At 41.8% G+C, this 16,497-nt stretch overlaps 1 protein-coding gene across 3 annotated transcripts; it reads left to right on the top strand.

The window, feature by feature from the left end:
* The first annotated feature begins 123 nt into the window (after positions 1–123).
* Positions 124–16,275, top strand: trip10a (thyroid hormone receptor interactor 10a). 3 transcript variants are annotated; one of them, XM_029507952.1, is made up of 15 exons: positions 124–403; positions 4,887–5,002; positions 5,542–5,598; positions 6,712–6,859; positions 7,624–7,686; positions 8,172–8,276; positions 8,409–8,537; positions 9,075–9,221; positions 9,353–9,541; positions 11,978–12,142; positions 13,063–13,172; positions 13,428–13,560; positions 14,191–14,279; positions 14,374–14,507; positions 14,640–16,275. In XM_029507952.1, the coding sequence occupies exons 1-15, from the start codon at positions 380–382 to the stop codon at positions 14,789–14,791; spliced, it is 1,761 nt and encodes a 586-aa protein (XP_029363812.1). In that variant the 5' UTR covers positions 124–379; the 3' UTR covers positions 14,792–16,275. The 3 variants fall into 3 exon arrangements, with proteins under 3 accessions (XP_029363812.1, XP_029363811.1, XP_029363813.1); XM_029507951.1 differs by having other exon boundaries at positions 14,329–14,507; XM_029507953.1 differs by lacking the exon at positions 11,978–12,142.
* Positions 16,276–16,497: the final 222 nt, after the last annotated feature.

Below are 16,497 nucleotides of genomic sequence, written 5' to 3'. Positions count from 1 at the left end.
ATAACAACAACAATAATAATCATAAAAACTGAATGATAATTGATCAGAGGGTCGGGATGTGACACGCGCCTCAGGTTTTGGCGCACTGTCCCTTTAAGGTTTAGGATTTGGGAGTGACGCGGATATGAAAGCCAGTTTATCCCTTTCTGCTCCGCTATGAAAAATATTTGGACAAACTAGACTAACGACTGCCAGCCCTGGATGATTAGCTGCTGCTGCTGATGATGACGATGCTTTCTAATATTTGAGTCATGAAACTGAACCGGAGTGTCTAGTGTTTAGGAGCGATTTATCACCCCGGGATTATTCTCGCCAGGGCCGCCAGAGCCGCGCTGGGATAACTTTGGAGAAGTTCTTTGTATTCAGGGTGGCCGTCAACATGGACTGGGGCACCGAGCTGTGGGTGAGTCCGGCATCTGCCCTCGTCTAGGTACTAATCTGTCCAGGGTGGCAATAGTGCATCTAGTTGAGTGGTGGTGACTGCAGAAGAGGGAAACGCTGAAGTGCTCGTATGCGTGGAAGAAAAGCCTGCCCCCCCCCTCCCGAATCCTCCTCAAAAAAGCGGCCAAACTTCGGCAGCTCGCTTTTTGTGTGTGTGCAAAACGGTGCATTCATGGCCGTGCTTCCATTTTCGGACATTTTGTTATTTAAACAAAAGAGAGGCCCGTGTTTATCATCAACATGGGGCACGCAGAGTGGAGCAAAGAAACAGCGCGTCCGGGATCTATTCTTTACTAAGTGGCTAAGAGGAAAGATGACCGGTATGCAGTACATGTCATTCACAAGGCTAAGCTGGAAATGTGTTTAAATACAAATATTGTGTTTATATTGTTAAAAAAATGAGTAGCGTGGGCCTGAACACTAAATGAATAGCAACTTTATTTGGTGTATTTGTGTAGTGTTTTATGTGACTTGTGTATTGTACGGGACCCTTTAACTGTGTTTAGGTGTGCTGTAGAGAGAGGACTGCTTCATTGTTTACACTCTGACACACCTTGCTGCCATAGAAATGAAAAAGATGCTGTTATTAGTCCTGCCAACATTCTTCATCACTGGTGAAGGGCCTCCTGTTTCCCAGTAAAATGAACGAACAACTTGTACTGTTTCAAAATGGGGGCTGTTTACTGGGTCAAAGAAAATCAAGGTGCTGCAGAGTAGAAGTCACCTGGATGCAGCGCTGACAGCAGTGACAGAACTCAAACAAATCCATTGGGGAAATCCCACAAATGGACACACCGCCTTCATGGCTGTCCACGAATTCAACCACAGAGGTAAAGCCACTGCATTTACAAACCTGAACGTGTAAAATGGGTCATCGCAAGGATCGAGGATAGGGAGGTTGTGACCTGATTACGGAGGCTCCCTCTAGGCCTCCTCCCCTGTCCCTTTTCCATCATATGTGCTGGTGCAGCAGCCTAATTAGTTTTGGCCTACTTTGGTTGAGTCAAAGGAAACATCCGTATCCCAATATTAATCAAAGGCTCTATCATTGTATCCCATTCTTTCCTGTTCATCACATAAATAGTTTTACTCATTGAAGAGGAGACTTCTTCACTCAAAAGCATCCTCAGTCCGTGAATACAAATTATTGAATTCATTTATTTTTGTCATTATAGAATCACCTGTCTCGTCGAAGCCCCGCAGGCCTAATCGATTCTGTTAATGTTTGTCTGGAGAATCATCCTGTGGGCCAAGTCAGCTCTGTGGCATCTGTCCCCTGATTGCTGTTAATCCAACGGCTATTTTAAGGCACAAGTTTGCCGAGTGAAAGATGGGCGTCCAGGAATTAGCCGTGATAGTGAGTGCCAACAGGCCACTCCGGAGAACCACTGTGGCAGGTCTGGCAGGGCCAGGCCCTTAATTTTCTAGAACACAGGATGACTCAGGGCTGAGACATCCATCTAAGGCTTGTAGGTTGGTGACTTACAGCATGACTCCTTTGCAATCTATGCAGCATTTTGTTGATGCCAGTTTTCTCTTTGGTATAAGTTGAATTATTAGACGATGAAGAGGCACTTTGGAGCCTTTCTTGGTTTAAATGCATCAGTTGGAACTTCAAATTCAAGACACAATGCAACCTAACTATGCATAAAACACAAGTTAGGGAAATATTTATTGTACTCCATCCAAAATGGTGAAATAGGTGCTAATAAGAAGGATGTCACTAATGTGAATGAACATGTTCCAATATGTACTCATGATTCAAAGCATCTAAACTCAGTGTAACGGCATGGGCAGAGGGCCACAGCTATAATAAAACAGCCAGGATGTAAGTCATAATTTCACAAGAAACTCAGCATTTGTTGTTCCAATGAAAAGGGGGACCATTTTACAGCTGTCAGAAGCAGTTTCCTTCTCAACTATGAATGATTTATGAAAATCAGTTCAGTTCAAACCAAGCCTACAGGCAGCCATAAAGATTATTTTGACCGTGGCTTTGGTTGGTAATAAATTGCAGCGGTCTGACAGCCACTGGTGTTTGACTAGACACCATGTCCTTGAAAGCTATTTTGATGTATTTTAAGACAGTTTAATGAGTTTGGCTTTTCTAATTGGGACACTCTTGTTTTGTACGAAGCAGTCACAATTAATTTGTAAAGACTATCAGACGCTCGTCTTTGTGTCATTATTAAAGAACTCAGTTAAGAGTTCACCCAAGGGCCATTCTTTTAAAGCAAGCACTGCTCTTTATCTAAAAAAAACCCCAACATATCAAGAAAGCAATCAACATATATAAAAGCCATTGGTCATTATAAGATTAAAATATACAGCCCAGATTTTTTTATTTATTTATTTTTTTGTTTAAAATTTTAACTGAAACTATTGTTGATGTGTGTCTTTCTCAGCTGTGATGTCAGCTGCTGCTTCTCATTAAGGACAATAGAGGGGCGACATCTGATTAACGCCACGTATGAAATGAAATGAAATCACAAATGAACGGTATGGCTAGATATGATCGCAACGCTGTCTTTGCAAAGTTCCTTTGAATAATTCATAATCCGATGAGATACATTGCTGTTGGAGCAAAAAGCAAAGACATAAGAATCCAGCGCACAACAATAATTCAAACATTGATTATGCCAACACAGCATGATTCAGCGTTCTCATTAATGTTATGGTGCGTCATACTCAGTTGGCCATTATTAGTTTTTTTTTTTTTGTCGGTACATATTGAATGGGAGACAAAAAGCTGGGAGGGGATCCAACTACACCGACCTACAGAGACTACAGTTTACCCCCGAATCGCCAATCATTCTCCCCAGTAGACTTGTTTTGAACACTGCCAGAGACTGACAGACAGGCCACTGCATGAATATGCAAATAATAGACTCAACTATGCAAAATAGCCTCCGTTTCGACTGTAACAGCCTTTCCTTTAATATGATGCGCAAACTCCTCTTTGTCATGCAATAATTCACCATCTGCAATCAAGAGTAATTCCGATATTTCAGCCCATTACCTTGATGCAAGACATTTGCCATTCATCCATAATTTTTGGAAATGAATGTGGATAAAAGTTGATGTCAGTGCATTTCCAGGTGGGACACACTGTGTAACCGTAGCTCATTTGATGCATCTAAACTTATCTCTCCCACATTCTTCATCCATCATGCATTACCATGTTGCAGTGGGTTTTACAGAAGCACTTTGATATTTACATTAGATTCGTCCTTGAGCAGCAGATGATTAGTGCTACCAGCCGTCCCTCTTTATGCATCATTCTTACCAGATCCAGGACTATATGTAGATTTCCTCCTTCAGTGCTGAATTATTATGCTTTCGGACTAGCTGTCTTAGTTTTGGGGTAAGTTTGTGTCATTGTCATTAATGGAAAACGGCAGCTTTGGCATTCTGCTGATATGCTTAGGTTGAACCGGACACAGACTTAGATCATTTGGAGGAGCAAGAAGAAAATCGGTTGTTAACACAAGCACCTTAGGAAAATTGGAAAATCTGTACTTATAAATTGGTTTCATTGACTATTGTTACTTTTGCTCCATAATTAATGGAACTGAATTAAACTCCATGAGCTACCTATTGGTTAGATGTTAGTGCGGTGATGGATTTCAGGCCTCTGTTTTAACCTTTAAATGTGTTCCATCTGTAATTAGGGTAAATGTTGTCTCATCAATTTGGGCTTTGTCTCTTTCTTTTACTTGAAAGGTAAGAGGGGTACAGAAGAACATGGCCCAACTTGTCAAGAATCGCCTTTCCAAATTGCACTTCCCTCATTACTTCAGGCAGCAGCAAAGAAACCATGGGGGAATCGTGCTAGGTGGAGAATGAGGGAAGACTGCTGTAGATGTCATCTCTCACTAATAGCACACTTGTCTGAACCTGTAGGTGCCATAAAGTGGCTAACGGGATAACAGGCAGAACAGGAAGGGAAACACAATACACTTCCTTCAGACAGAAAAATTTTAAAAGGAATGTCAGCAAATTTAGTTGAACATGAAGTAGGTCAAGGTCCTACAGTAATGAGGACTCGAAAGCACAGAGGAAAATTGAATTCATGACTCAGTGCAGCGTATCATAAGAGCACTGTGCCTTAGAGAGTTGTGGCCCCTGTGGTGACCCCGTGTCCTTCCACTGTCCTCTCATGCTCAGACAACACAGGTGCCTCACGAGTTAAAGCCGAGCGGAAGTTTAGAAAGCATTGCCAAGATTTTCTGCACATGTGGAGAGCATTTGTGGAATCCGACATGTCGGAACAAACCTTGACGTTTTTAGTTTATTGCCCTCCATTCATGACTCTTCTAGATGACCTCAAACCTGAACCAGAAAAGCAGCCCAGTTATTTAGCAGAAGTTAATTCATGTTCCATATCCCACAGTTTGATGCTGCAATATCTTTTCCTTATTTGTCCCTCATGCTCCTCTTACCAGGACCAATATGACATCATTGAGAGGCACACACAGTCTGGCCTGGAACTGGTGGAGAAGTATGTGAAATTTGTGAAAGAAAGGACAGAGATTGAGCAAAACTACGCAAAGCAACTGAGGTAGGCCTCATTCTCGCTGTTTCTGGGCTATCTTTACCGAAAGCTTGTGCACCACGCTGTTGCCCAAGCTCATGCGTGTCTATGTATGTGTGTGTTTGCATGGACGCATCTTAAAGAGCCGTGTATGAAATGTTTGTGGGGTCTTATGACTACTTTGGGACAGAATCTAACTTGTCTGCGAAACACTGGCCTCATTCTCCAGCTGCAGTGTGCTCACTCTCTCGCTCTTTCTCTCCTCGCTCGCGGTGCTTGCTCCCAGTTGTGTTCCAGTCTGTAGGGTCCACATCTGTTGTATTGCTGAGCTTTGCTGGAGAGGAGAGGAAGTGGGAGCAGACTGGCACATGATAGACAGGATGTGGTCAGAGGGAAAGTGAAAGAAAGAACAACTATTTCAATATGTTCATAAGTGGACTCTCTTTTTATTTCTGTTGTATAAGGAACAAGCAGTGTATTCATATCTATTTATCTCTTCTCCCATGTCACAGTGAATGTTGAGTATTTGCTCACCAATTGTTTGATGCATTTTTTACTGTCCACAGGAACCTTTCAAAGAAGTATAACAATAAACGAAGCAACAAAGATGAACCAGAGTGCAGGTGAGCCATCATGGATTTTTCTGGAAGTGTGCGTTATAAGTCAAACAATAATCTATAAAATATGAAGTTGCTATATTTCATATATGTATGATAACAAAATAAAGTGACGGTGCGGAAGAAAAACCTAGCATATAGCAAACCTACAGACAAATATTGGCTTACCTGTTACGGTAACAAAAAAGGTGCCATTGTATGGTTAAGGAAATAAAGTCACCGCGCACACCTCAGTTTGATTCCAGTGATTCCACAAGCTGTTGGAAAACATGAAATAAATGCTGGAATGATTCAGATACCGTGAGCTGTCCGCTGAGTATTTATTCTGCTCCTGTTCATCTGTGTTCTGTCCATGAACACAGATGTCCACTGCTGTCCTTTCCATGAAAGAAAATTTAAGAAGTGCCATGTGACAATAAGTCGTGTCCTTCCCATCAATAACAATATTTAGTTAGATTATAGCACTCAGTAGACTGATTGGTGCTGTTGGTGGGAGAACCCTGGCTGATGATCTGCTGCCACAGGCTACCTGCTAAATGTTGGACACAGTGTTTACTGTAGGCTTTCTATCAACTCCAACCAGGCTATGTGGCACCAACCATCATGCCACAGTCTACGTTACTACACTCAGAGTTAGAGACTTTATCATCACTGTCATAAGTGAAAAACTATTTAGCCGTGAAAATACAAGTCGAGCATTCTCGCTAAGGTCCCACTGCACTGCTGATTGGAACAATTACACGACTAGCCAGATGTACAGGCGTTCCTAACAAAGCATTTCGGTGCATTTTTACAGTGCTGCAAAGCACAGTCAGGTAAGACTGGGTCAATATGGATTACCGCTCATCCCTAATAGATTGTGAAACACCCAGGAAACGAATAAAAGTCAGGTCTGCAAACTGAGAATATCATATTTAAAACTGGTGGGAGTCGTTAATATGACCCATGTCGCAGTGCGGTGTTTATGTGGCCCTAGAAGGAAGCAGGAATCAGGCAGCCCCTTATCTTGACTTGACCCACCACTGACTTCTTTTAGAGCCTGTGCATTTATAATGCTATCTGTGCCTCCATCACTGTGTCCTTATCTCCCCACCCTTTCCTCTCCCCTCCTCCTCCTAGATTATCCAGTTACCAGTCTTTTTTGGACATCCTGAATGAGATGAATGACTACGCTGGGCAGCGAGAGCTAATTGCTGAAAACATGATGATGAATATTTGCATTGATCTCACCAAATACCTGCAGGAGCTCAAGCAGGAACGAAAGATGGTGAGTTTGCCGGAAGCTAGGCTGATTAAGAGTCATCCTTGCAGGGACAAATATTCAGAATTTAGTGTTTAGTTTTTTTTACAGGTTAAACTGTATTTAAGAGTAAACATGTAGCACCACACGTGGTTTTTAGTCTCTTCTTGTTTTCCTTTTAACGCAGCTTGCATTGCCCTTTTGGGCCACATTTGCTTGAGATTGATATAGTTCTGCCAGTTACTGTGTTTACCTCTTAATTTTGAACCATTTCTGATCTCATTGCAAGCACCTTTTCATCTGGTGTGGACGACATACACAGAAACAGAGCGTGTATTCTAGTATGCTGCTATTTGCTTGTACCACCAGATTCCAACAGCAGCCTCAGAACAAGGCCAGATGGGATTTTCATTTGGAGTAGACAGTACACACTTCTTAGGTGGAGCGTAAGGGGTGGGAGGAGGAAAGTAAAAGAGGAGTGGAGATCTCAGTGTTATGGCAGGAAGGAAGCCTTACTTAGTGTCTCCTGAGGGAAGCATGGTTAGAGGGTTGGTGTGCCATTTCTCCTTAAGGAATGTTTTTGGCTCCGACCCACAGGATTGCAGAACACTGTAAGCTGTGTACAGGCTTGTGCTGCAGACGTGATGTCTAGAACTGACACACTGGTGTTTGTTTCCTTGTCTGTTCTGTTGTCTGACTTTAGGAGGTCATTGTTTATTCTGTGCGCGCTCCTGTCACCCTTTCTACTATCTGAGCCTCCGCTCACTGTCTATTTTTATGAATGTCCACAGTATCTTATGGAGGCCAAAAAGGCCCAGCAGAGTTTGGAGAGCACCTACAAACAGCTCGACAGCGTAAGTTCAGTCTTACAACTTGATCTCCATGAAATCCATTTTTCCTGAAGAAGCGCCTCATATGCTGTATCTACCACATTAATTAAGATTGTATTAAACAAGACTATAGCTCTTTCTTCATTTCTCCTTTTTCTTAATGTTGATTTCATTAGAAAATAAATATTCTTTGTAAAGACATGACGGCATGCGCAGTGTGGTCAGTCAGATGGCTATATTTGTCTTGTAAAAACACTTGGACAGAATGGAAAGCAGGTCTCAATTTTGGATCTCGTATCATCAATCTAAGACCCATTTAGTGATGGAAATCTTATGGCCCAGAAGCCAAAAACCTCCCCTATCCATCTTTTTCGAGAAGCAGTAAAAATAAATCTTTTGCTCAAAATAGTAGAACCTTCTCATATTTCATTCAGGCGATGGCCTCACTTAGCTGGATGAGATGATGACGGTCTTTCTGCTTTTCTCTCTCATTTCTTTCTGTACACAAGAGTAAAAAGCGCTTTGAGAGGGAGTGGAGAGAAGCGGAGCGTGCAGCACAGTATGCAGAGAAGACTGATCAAGACATCAATGCCACCAAAGCAGATGTTGAAAAAGTAACCGGGGGGGGGGGGGGGGGTAAATCTAATATAGTAAATGTGCTTTTTATGAAGTATTTCACACAATCAAACTAGAATCCCATGCAACTGGCTAATGGGCCTTCTGTTTGTGTGTGCGTTTGGTTGTAGGCTAAACAGCAGGCTCACATGAGAGCACATGTAGCAGAGGAGTGTAAGAATGACTATGCTGCTCAGCTTCAGAAGTACAACAAGGAGCAGAACCAATTCTATTTTAATGATATGCCACTCATCTTCAATGTAAGTGAATGGAATCCCGCAGCATGACAATATTGCTGCCTCAGGAATCTTGTTATTGTTTCCTGGAGTTGTGAAAGTATGATACAGCCATAACCAAAAAGTGGTAACCCAAAATATTCCTCAATTTAAACTGAACTTTACGATAAATGACAAGCAAAAACATTTCAAGGATTCATTTTGAATCACAGTTATATTTTCAAGTTTCCAGTTTATGCTGACATTAAGGTTTCTGTTCTCTTTGTAGCAGTAATAAAAACTGCAGACACTGATGCCAAAAGTCAGAGTAACACTTTTCTCATGTCACATGCTCAGGTTTTTGCTTTGCAGATTTCATCAAAGTTTCAGTTTTTATTTGTGTTAACAGGTACTTAAAAATCATAAAGGACTTAACTTGTTCAGTTATTCATGTGTTGTATTTTGCCCCAAATTAGGTACAGTATCACAAAATTGTCATAATAAGAGTGTGATATTATATATATAAATATATTGGACAATGTAATGGCAGTGTGTGAGCCGCTGTTGTTGTGTGTTCACCAGAAAATGCAGGATCTGGATGAGAGGCGAGTACGGAAGTTGGCACAAGGTTACGTCTTGTTCTCAGACACAGAGAAGCATGTGATGCCTATCATTGGCAAGTGTCTGGAAGGCATTACTAAAGCCGGCACTAACGTTAATGAGAAGAATGTGAGTTGGTCTCAATAAATGCTAAATGCATTTGTATGCCAGCATGGCTTTGTGCAGCCCATTTATTTTATTTGCGCATCTGTTTGATAATAGCTTTTGGTTGTTCTTATCCATAATTGCATCCAATGTAGGACTCCATGGTTGTAATAGAGCAGAACAAGTCGGGCTTTGAGCGTCCCGGAGATGTGGAGTTTGAGGACTACAGCCAGGGAATCAACCGCGCCTCATCTGACAGCAGCCTGGGTACACCCAAAGGCCCCATGGATCTTCTGGGAAAGAACAAGAGCAAAAACTTTTGGCTTTTCAGCAAGAGGAGTAAGGTAGGACATTTCATGGCCAATTTAGGATAATAGCATGGCCTCACATTATGGAAATTGTGAAATGAATGAGCTGGCATCATTATCAATGACAACACATTTCGGAAGCACCAGGTTGGCGGCCAGTCTGATTAGTGGGACTCCTTGCATGGTCGTGTTTCTGTTTGAGGCAGCAGGCAGAGTCAGGAAATCCCCTGGACAGAGAGCACTCATGATAGACCTGTGGTTGTGGCTGTGCACACATGCAACACAAAAACACACACACACACAAGCACAAACCTCTCATTTCTACAGTTCAGGATAATAATGCAATGCATGCACCTCTTTCATTATGACACACATGAACTGACACACACCCTGACACTTCTAGAAAAGGTCCTTTGCATGACTCTGTCCCTGGCTGAGAGTGAATAACCCCCCCCCCCCCACAATCCCCACACACCCTCCCTCTCTTTGCAGCGTGGTTTCCAATAGGTCAATTGGAAGTCAGGATTCTGCTGCGCTTGTGCTTTCATCAGCACACAGCCCAAACAATATTGAATTTTCCTCCATGGGGATCCACAAACACACTGCTTCCATTATACTGCCCAGAACCTAGCATTATGTCTCTCATCACAACAAAAACTTTGTGCCAACATTGGGATGACACCAGGTTTGTCTGGGCAGAAAAAACTAGAATAGGGCCAAGCACGCAGCCGTGTTAAAACAATGTCAAGATTGACCTTTTAATATTAAGCACTTGAGCGTCTACTTGGGTCACGATGCACTCGCTACAATGTAAATTATGCAGCGCGCGCTCGCTGAGGTCCAGAATTGAAGTGGTGCTATGAGAGGCTGACCACTAACCAACTATTGGTCCCCTTACTCTGGTCCCAGCACTAAATGATCCCTTCTTTCCTCCCTGCAATCGTTTGCTTGTTCAGCACCTCTCTTCTGTCTACATGTCTTGCTGGCTGTGCTCTGCCGTGCACTCTCCCTGCTCTGTGTATGCGTATGTGGCACACTGCACAGTGTCATCAGTCATGCTCTCCCAATTAGGCCTGTAGCTGTGCGAATAGGAGGCTGACTATATTGGCTTGAGTGAGCGTTTTGGTTTATGCCTGGTCCTGAAACATTTCCATTCTTAACTGCTCTGCTGTATTTAGATCCCCATAACTCTCAAGAAAACTAGCACCTTCCCAGTAAATGTTCACATAATAATAGCGTTGTACTTGCAGCTCTTGGTATTTACACAAGGAACCTTGTTGTAGGGCTGTTATAGACATTCACTGTTCTGAGACTAGAAGGTATCAGCCTCCTGTAATTTAGCTAATAGAGCCAACCCCCAACTCTCCACACAGACATGCATTCGAAACAGAGATTTTGCAGGAGTTCACGGCAGCAATGCTTTTAAGTGAACCTCTTTCTAGGAGGCTATTGTAGTTATTCATCAATCTAATGGCACTATTCCAGTACGTTAATAAAGAAGCCTATTAATAACAGCTGCACTGATATATGCATTAATATTTCATGTATAACAATCAGAAACGGATATATCAAGCTGAATCTTAATGATTAGCTTAGGGAAACTTTTAATGTGGGTTTTAACTTTAACTGAAAACATTTTCACTGATCATTTTTGCTGTGAATGCATGGGAGACTGCAAACGGAGCCCACTGTTGCCCCTCGGTCTACTTACTTGGGAGTGAAATGTATCTGAACTCTCTGTCGGAGTCATCAATTGCTGAGAGCGCTTTCTGGCGTTTTGGTTGTCAAACTTGAACTGAAAAAATTGTTCATAAATGCAGAATAGAGTTCATTTTAGTCCTCCACTTCCAAATAAGTAGAGACATCCTCCCCAATTAGTTGTACAGTGTCACCACATCCCTGCAATGAAGCTGGAGATTAGGATACCTTAATCTATGACAGGTAAACCTGTGTGAAAGAAATATCCTTTCAAAAAAAAGAGAAAATGCTATTTCACAGTCAGTCAGAATTTGTTTTCCTCCAGTTGACTTGCCTCATTTCTTCATTGTGGTTCTATCTTTAAGAACCACAGTCCTTCAACCTGGCGTGTCTTTTGCAGGTGTTTTTGCAGCTGTGGTACTCTGTGTTTCGTGGCTTTCTGTGTGGTTTTTGTGACTTTGGAGTTTGTTTTATTTTATTTTATTTTTTTTCTTTTAACTGCGTGTCAATGAGAGCCAATGAGACAAATGTGCTTCTGAGCTTTCATGCTCTCTGGGCTCGTGTGCTGGGTTTGCTCCAGTGTTGTCTTCCTGGCTTTGTGGTGTGCTTTAAGGTGTTGACGGTGTCTTTTTCTTTCCCTTGTCACCTTGTTTGTTTTTGTCTTCCCTCTTTTTTTTTCTATCCTTCCGTTCCCATCTCCCCCATCCCGTACACCTACCTATGCCTACAAATCTCATGCTCGGGTGTTGGTACTTTGCTCTCGCCCCACCCCAGCTCTCTCCCTCCACGCTCCCACCTTTTCCCACACCCCCTGCCCCCTCACCTGCTAACGGACCCCCTTCCCCCAAGTTTGGCCGGGACCCCCTGTCGTACTGTTTGAAGGAGATCAATAAGACAGTCAAACCCAGAATCTCTTCGTTCCGGACACTCAGGAGATCGGTGAGTCACCAGAGGAGAAGGTTTTGGGTGCCAGGAGACCTCCACCCTTCAGGGCTCGCACATGATCCTGTATTCCTGCCTCTTTGACAATGGTTCAATTCCTCAGAATAGAATGAATGGAACGATTTACACTTTCAACACAGGTGGCATAGCTCTACTCACAATGGCTCACCCACTACTTCTAATATGTGGACATTTGATGAACAACCTTTTTTTGAGAGGGGTGCTAAACCACTTGTACTGTAATGATTTTTCTATACACATACTGTTTCTTTTTTCCTCAGAAATTTACACCAGAGAAGATCACGGTAATATGGACAACAAAACTGGTGTTGGGGGAGGTGTCAGCTGTACGGAAAAAAAAAATGGCCACCTTTTCCATTACAACAACCTATTATAAAAATGATCCCTCTGCAAAACTGTGCTGGAGTTTTGTTTTTTTTTTTTTCATTTAAATGGCAGGTCTCCAGCATTTTGTCAAGAGGCAACAGTCATGTTTGTTTTGAAGAGGTGGCCACCTGGTGGTGGAGCAAGAGAGGGATGTTTGGTAGCACAATGCGAATATAGAGAAATTCATTGAATTCATAACACAATTTTCAAGGGGCCTAATTCTTTCTGCATGATCTTCTGTCACCTTCTCAAAGCAAGACTTGTTTTTTGATGTTGGAATTAGTATATAGCACAATATGAGTGTGCTACATTTGTTGGGCCGTGGCACATGGTTTTGGTTTCAGCTCATTGTTGTCATTTGCCAATTTGAAAAATGACGCATTTCAAACTAAAGGTTAAACTTTGTACATTGAGTTGAATTCAAACCACACATTTGAGTGGCATGTTTCCTGTTGTTGTGGTTTCAGTTGCAATGAAACTGTCAAAATAAAGTGAAGGTGTTAACCCCCACTCCCTGTGACCCTTTGCAGCCTACAGTGACAGAGGACTTCGCACATCTTCCGCCAGAGCAACGAAGAAAGAGGTTGCAACAGAAACTAGAGGAAATTTGCAAGGAATTGCAAAAGGAAATAGATCAGAGGTGTGTGTGTGTGTGTGCGCATGTGTGGTTGGGTGTCCTTCTGTGTATTAATAACCATCTGTATGAACCTCTCTTGTGGGGGGGGGGCTGGTGGATGTAACAGTCATGCAGTGCACATCACATCAGTGTGTGTAACTCTGGGGTGCCTCTGTGAGTGTTTGGATTGTTTACCTAGCCCTGAGCTCTGCAGGGAGCCTATTTCTACTGAAAGTCACTTTCCCTCTTCCTCTCTTGAACTTTCTCTCCTCTCTTCAGCGAAGCCCTGGGGAAGATGAAAGATGTTTATGAGAAAAATCCTCAGATGGGAGACCCTGCTAGTCTTGCTTCCCAAATCAGCCAGACATCCCAGAACATAGAGCGGCTCAGGGGAGAGGTGAACAAGTATGAGGTAAACATATTTATTTATGTTATTTGCTAATGCAAATGTATTTATGAGGTTGTACAACTCAGTCCAGAAGGTGTCAGTTTTTTGTTTACAGTATTATATAACACTTTGAATACAGCATATTAAGACATACATTAAGACACTCTCAATTATAAGGTAATCAGGTCATGTGCTGTTAATATAAAGTGATCTTTAACGATTTAAAAATTCTGATCCAACTTATTATTACATGTTTATATATTTTTCTTTTTTTTTTTTGTTACTTTTTGGCCGTATTTTGCTTTTCCTTTGTTGGCAGCAGTGCTGATAGACAGGAAATATGGGCATGGAGAAGGGACATGCAGTAAATGATCTGGCGGATGAGGATTCCTTCAGGAATGGGCCATAATGTTTCAAGGAAGCATGAGGCAAAGCTAAAACATGATGTGAAGGGGAACAGGCAAATGCTGCTGTTCTAAAAACATCAGGAGGCAGTTCATTAGAGGCTGATTACTGCAATCTGTGTCAATAACAGCATTCCTCCACAGAGTCACAACATGTCTTGCTATATTTATCAGTTATTGCACCCTATAAAGAGTGTTCATGATATTTTACATTTTTCCTCCTCGTTATTGTGGGTCTTCTCTCATGCAGAATTGGCTGGCGGAGGCAGGAGGTCGAGGGGACACATTGCGCTACAAAAGTCACACATTCAACAATAATGGGGCTCATGATGTGCAAAGGTAAAGCCCACTTCAACTAAGTCATTACATTTTATGCAGTGCAATACAGGAGACCTATGTTTTGTTTATTTATGTTTGTTCTTTTTTTCTTTAGCCCTGATGGAGCTCACTCCGATGAAAGCACTCCTGATCCCTCACAAGCCATCTATGCAGAGTTTGATGATGACTTTGAAGATGATGAACTGGCTGCTCCTATTGGGAAATGCACAGCTATGTACAACTTCCCAGGTTTGTAACCTACACATGACGCAAAATATTACAACGTCAATGGAAATCAAGGCTGCTTCTTCTTCATCAAGGCTTGTGTACTCGGGGCTATTTGCTACCTACCTACCTTCAAGTCTGTCCTGTCCCTATTAGGTGCGAGTGAGGGGACCATCTCAATGCAGGAGGGGGAGGTCCTTGCTGTGGTAGAGGAGGACAAGGGTGATGGTTGGACCCGTGTCCGTAGGACCAATGGAGACGAAGGCTACATCCCCACATCTTATGTCACCATTGCCCTAAACAAATGACAGTCGCGCACTCAACGAACAGCAGAAGAGGAAGTCAACACTTCAGAAAACCATGTGCAGCTCTTCTCATGGTACCAGTAAGAAAGAAGCCACAGCACTTTGGATGAGAGCATTGATATATCCAGGAGGGGATCCAAAGAAGGTGCAGATAGACGCCCCATATTAGAGGAGAAAAGGTGCTAACAGTATGCTTCTCACTACATTATTGTAATCCAAATTACTTAAACCACACAAACCACAAGGTTGTTTTCATTTCGATGGCGTGTCACACTATTTTTTTTTTTTTATTTATAGATCTTTTTTTAGTTTTGGTTAAACATTGCATGGCTGTTGAGCAGCACCACGGTACAAGTGTTGCTTCATTCCACAGCCAAACAAGGCAGAAGCTTCTGAACGAGAGACAGTAGACAAGAAGAAAGATGAGCGCTGCTACCATCTTTACACTGAGTGCTAATAGCAGTAGAACATAGGAGTACGTTACCTCACCTGTTTACCTATTTGAGAAAAACTGACCTGCTCTCACCCATGATAGTCCACTTCATCGCTGAACATAGAGTATGATCTGCTGCAGTTTTGGGGTTTTGTTTTGTTTTAGTTTTTTTTCCATCAAATGTGCCACTTTCTAGCTTAGAGCACTTGTGATGATGTGAGGCGCTGTCACTTTGCTCATGGCCGGACCTCAGATCTTGAGTGTTCTCGAAGGATGAGTAAAGCTTTGCAGGGGGATTTCCCACTTTTGGTTTTGTCAGCCATTTGTGAGTCTAGAGGTGTGGACAGCTGTCCTGTCATAACAAATCACATGCAAACAACAGTAAAAACACTTTTCACATTCTGACAATCGCAGCCATATCATCATTTATCATCAGTCTATAGCAGTAACAAGGATATACATACATAAGTAACTGTTGTTTTCTAATAGTTACAACCTGAAAATTGTACTAAAATAATTTATTACAAATGTGTATGTCCTATAAATATTATTTGCAAGTTGTAATTTGTAGTAAGGATGTTCTCACACTTTTCCTTTCCCCTTGCGCACACAGTGGACAGTTTGTAGCCACAAAAGGGAGTAAATAATGCACACATAAAATGTGCGACATTAAAACTATTGTATTTATGTAATAAATAATATATATTTTAGCTATCACAACACCACTATTGTCTTATTAGATTTTTAACCATTCAAATAAAGGTAGTTGCATTGTGAGTGAAACTACAAGTCTCTTATGTTTCTGAAAATGAATTGTTTAAATTTACATTTCACCTTTTTGGAGTTGATCCACATTCTCTTTTTATGTTGTTGTTGAGCCAGCAAAAAGCAGAAACTGCTCAGATGTCTTCAGTGCCTTTCAGGTTAAAAGCATTGTGTATATTCCATTTTTGCATATAAGATATTTCTTTTTTTTATGACTTAATAAATGCAAAGCACATTTCAAAGTTCAAAGTGTTTATGTCATTTGTGGCCTTGCAAAATAAAAATTTGAAAGCAACATGGTGTCTACTGTGAGTTTTATAGAATTTTTTTATTTATTTTTTTTGATAATTATTTTTTAAACGTGAGTACTGACAACCATTTGAAGAGCATCTAAACAAGTTAGTTCACATATTTTCTGCTCCCCAGGACAGTGCAGTCAATACTTGCATGCATCACTTTAAAGGGAAAACTGCACACTGGAAAACCTGAATTGATGGTTTCATTGGGCTAA

The sequence above is a fragment of the Echeneis naucrates genome, chromosome 8 (assembly GCF_900963305.1).
Source record: "Echeneis naucrates chromosome 8, fEcheNa1.1, whole genome shotgun sequence".
NCBI lineage: Eukaryota > Metazoa > Chordata > Actinopteri > Carangiformes > Echeneidae > Echeneis > Echeneis naucrates.
This window is presented reverse-complemented; position numbering and strand designations above follow the sequence as displayed.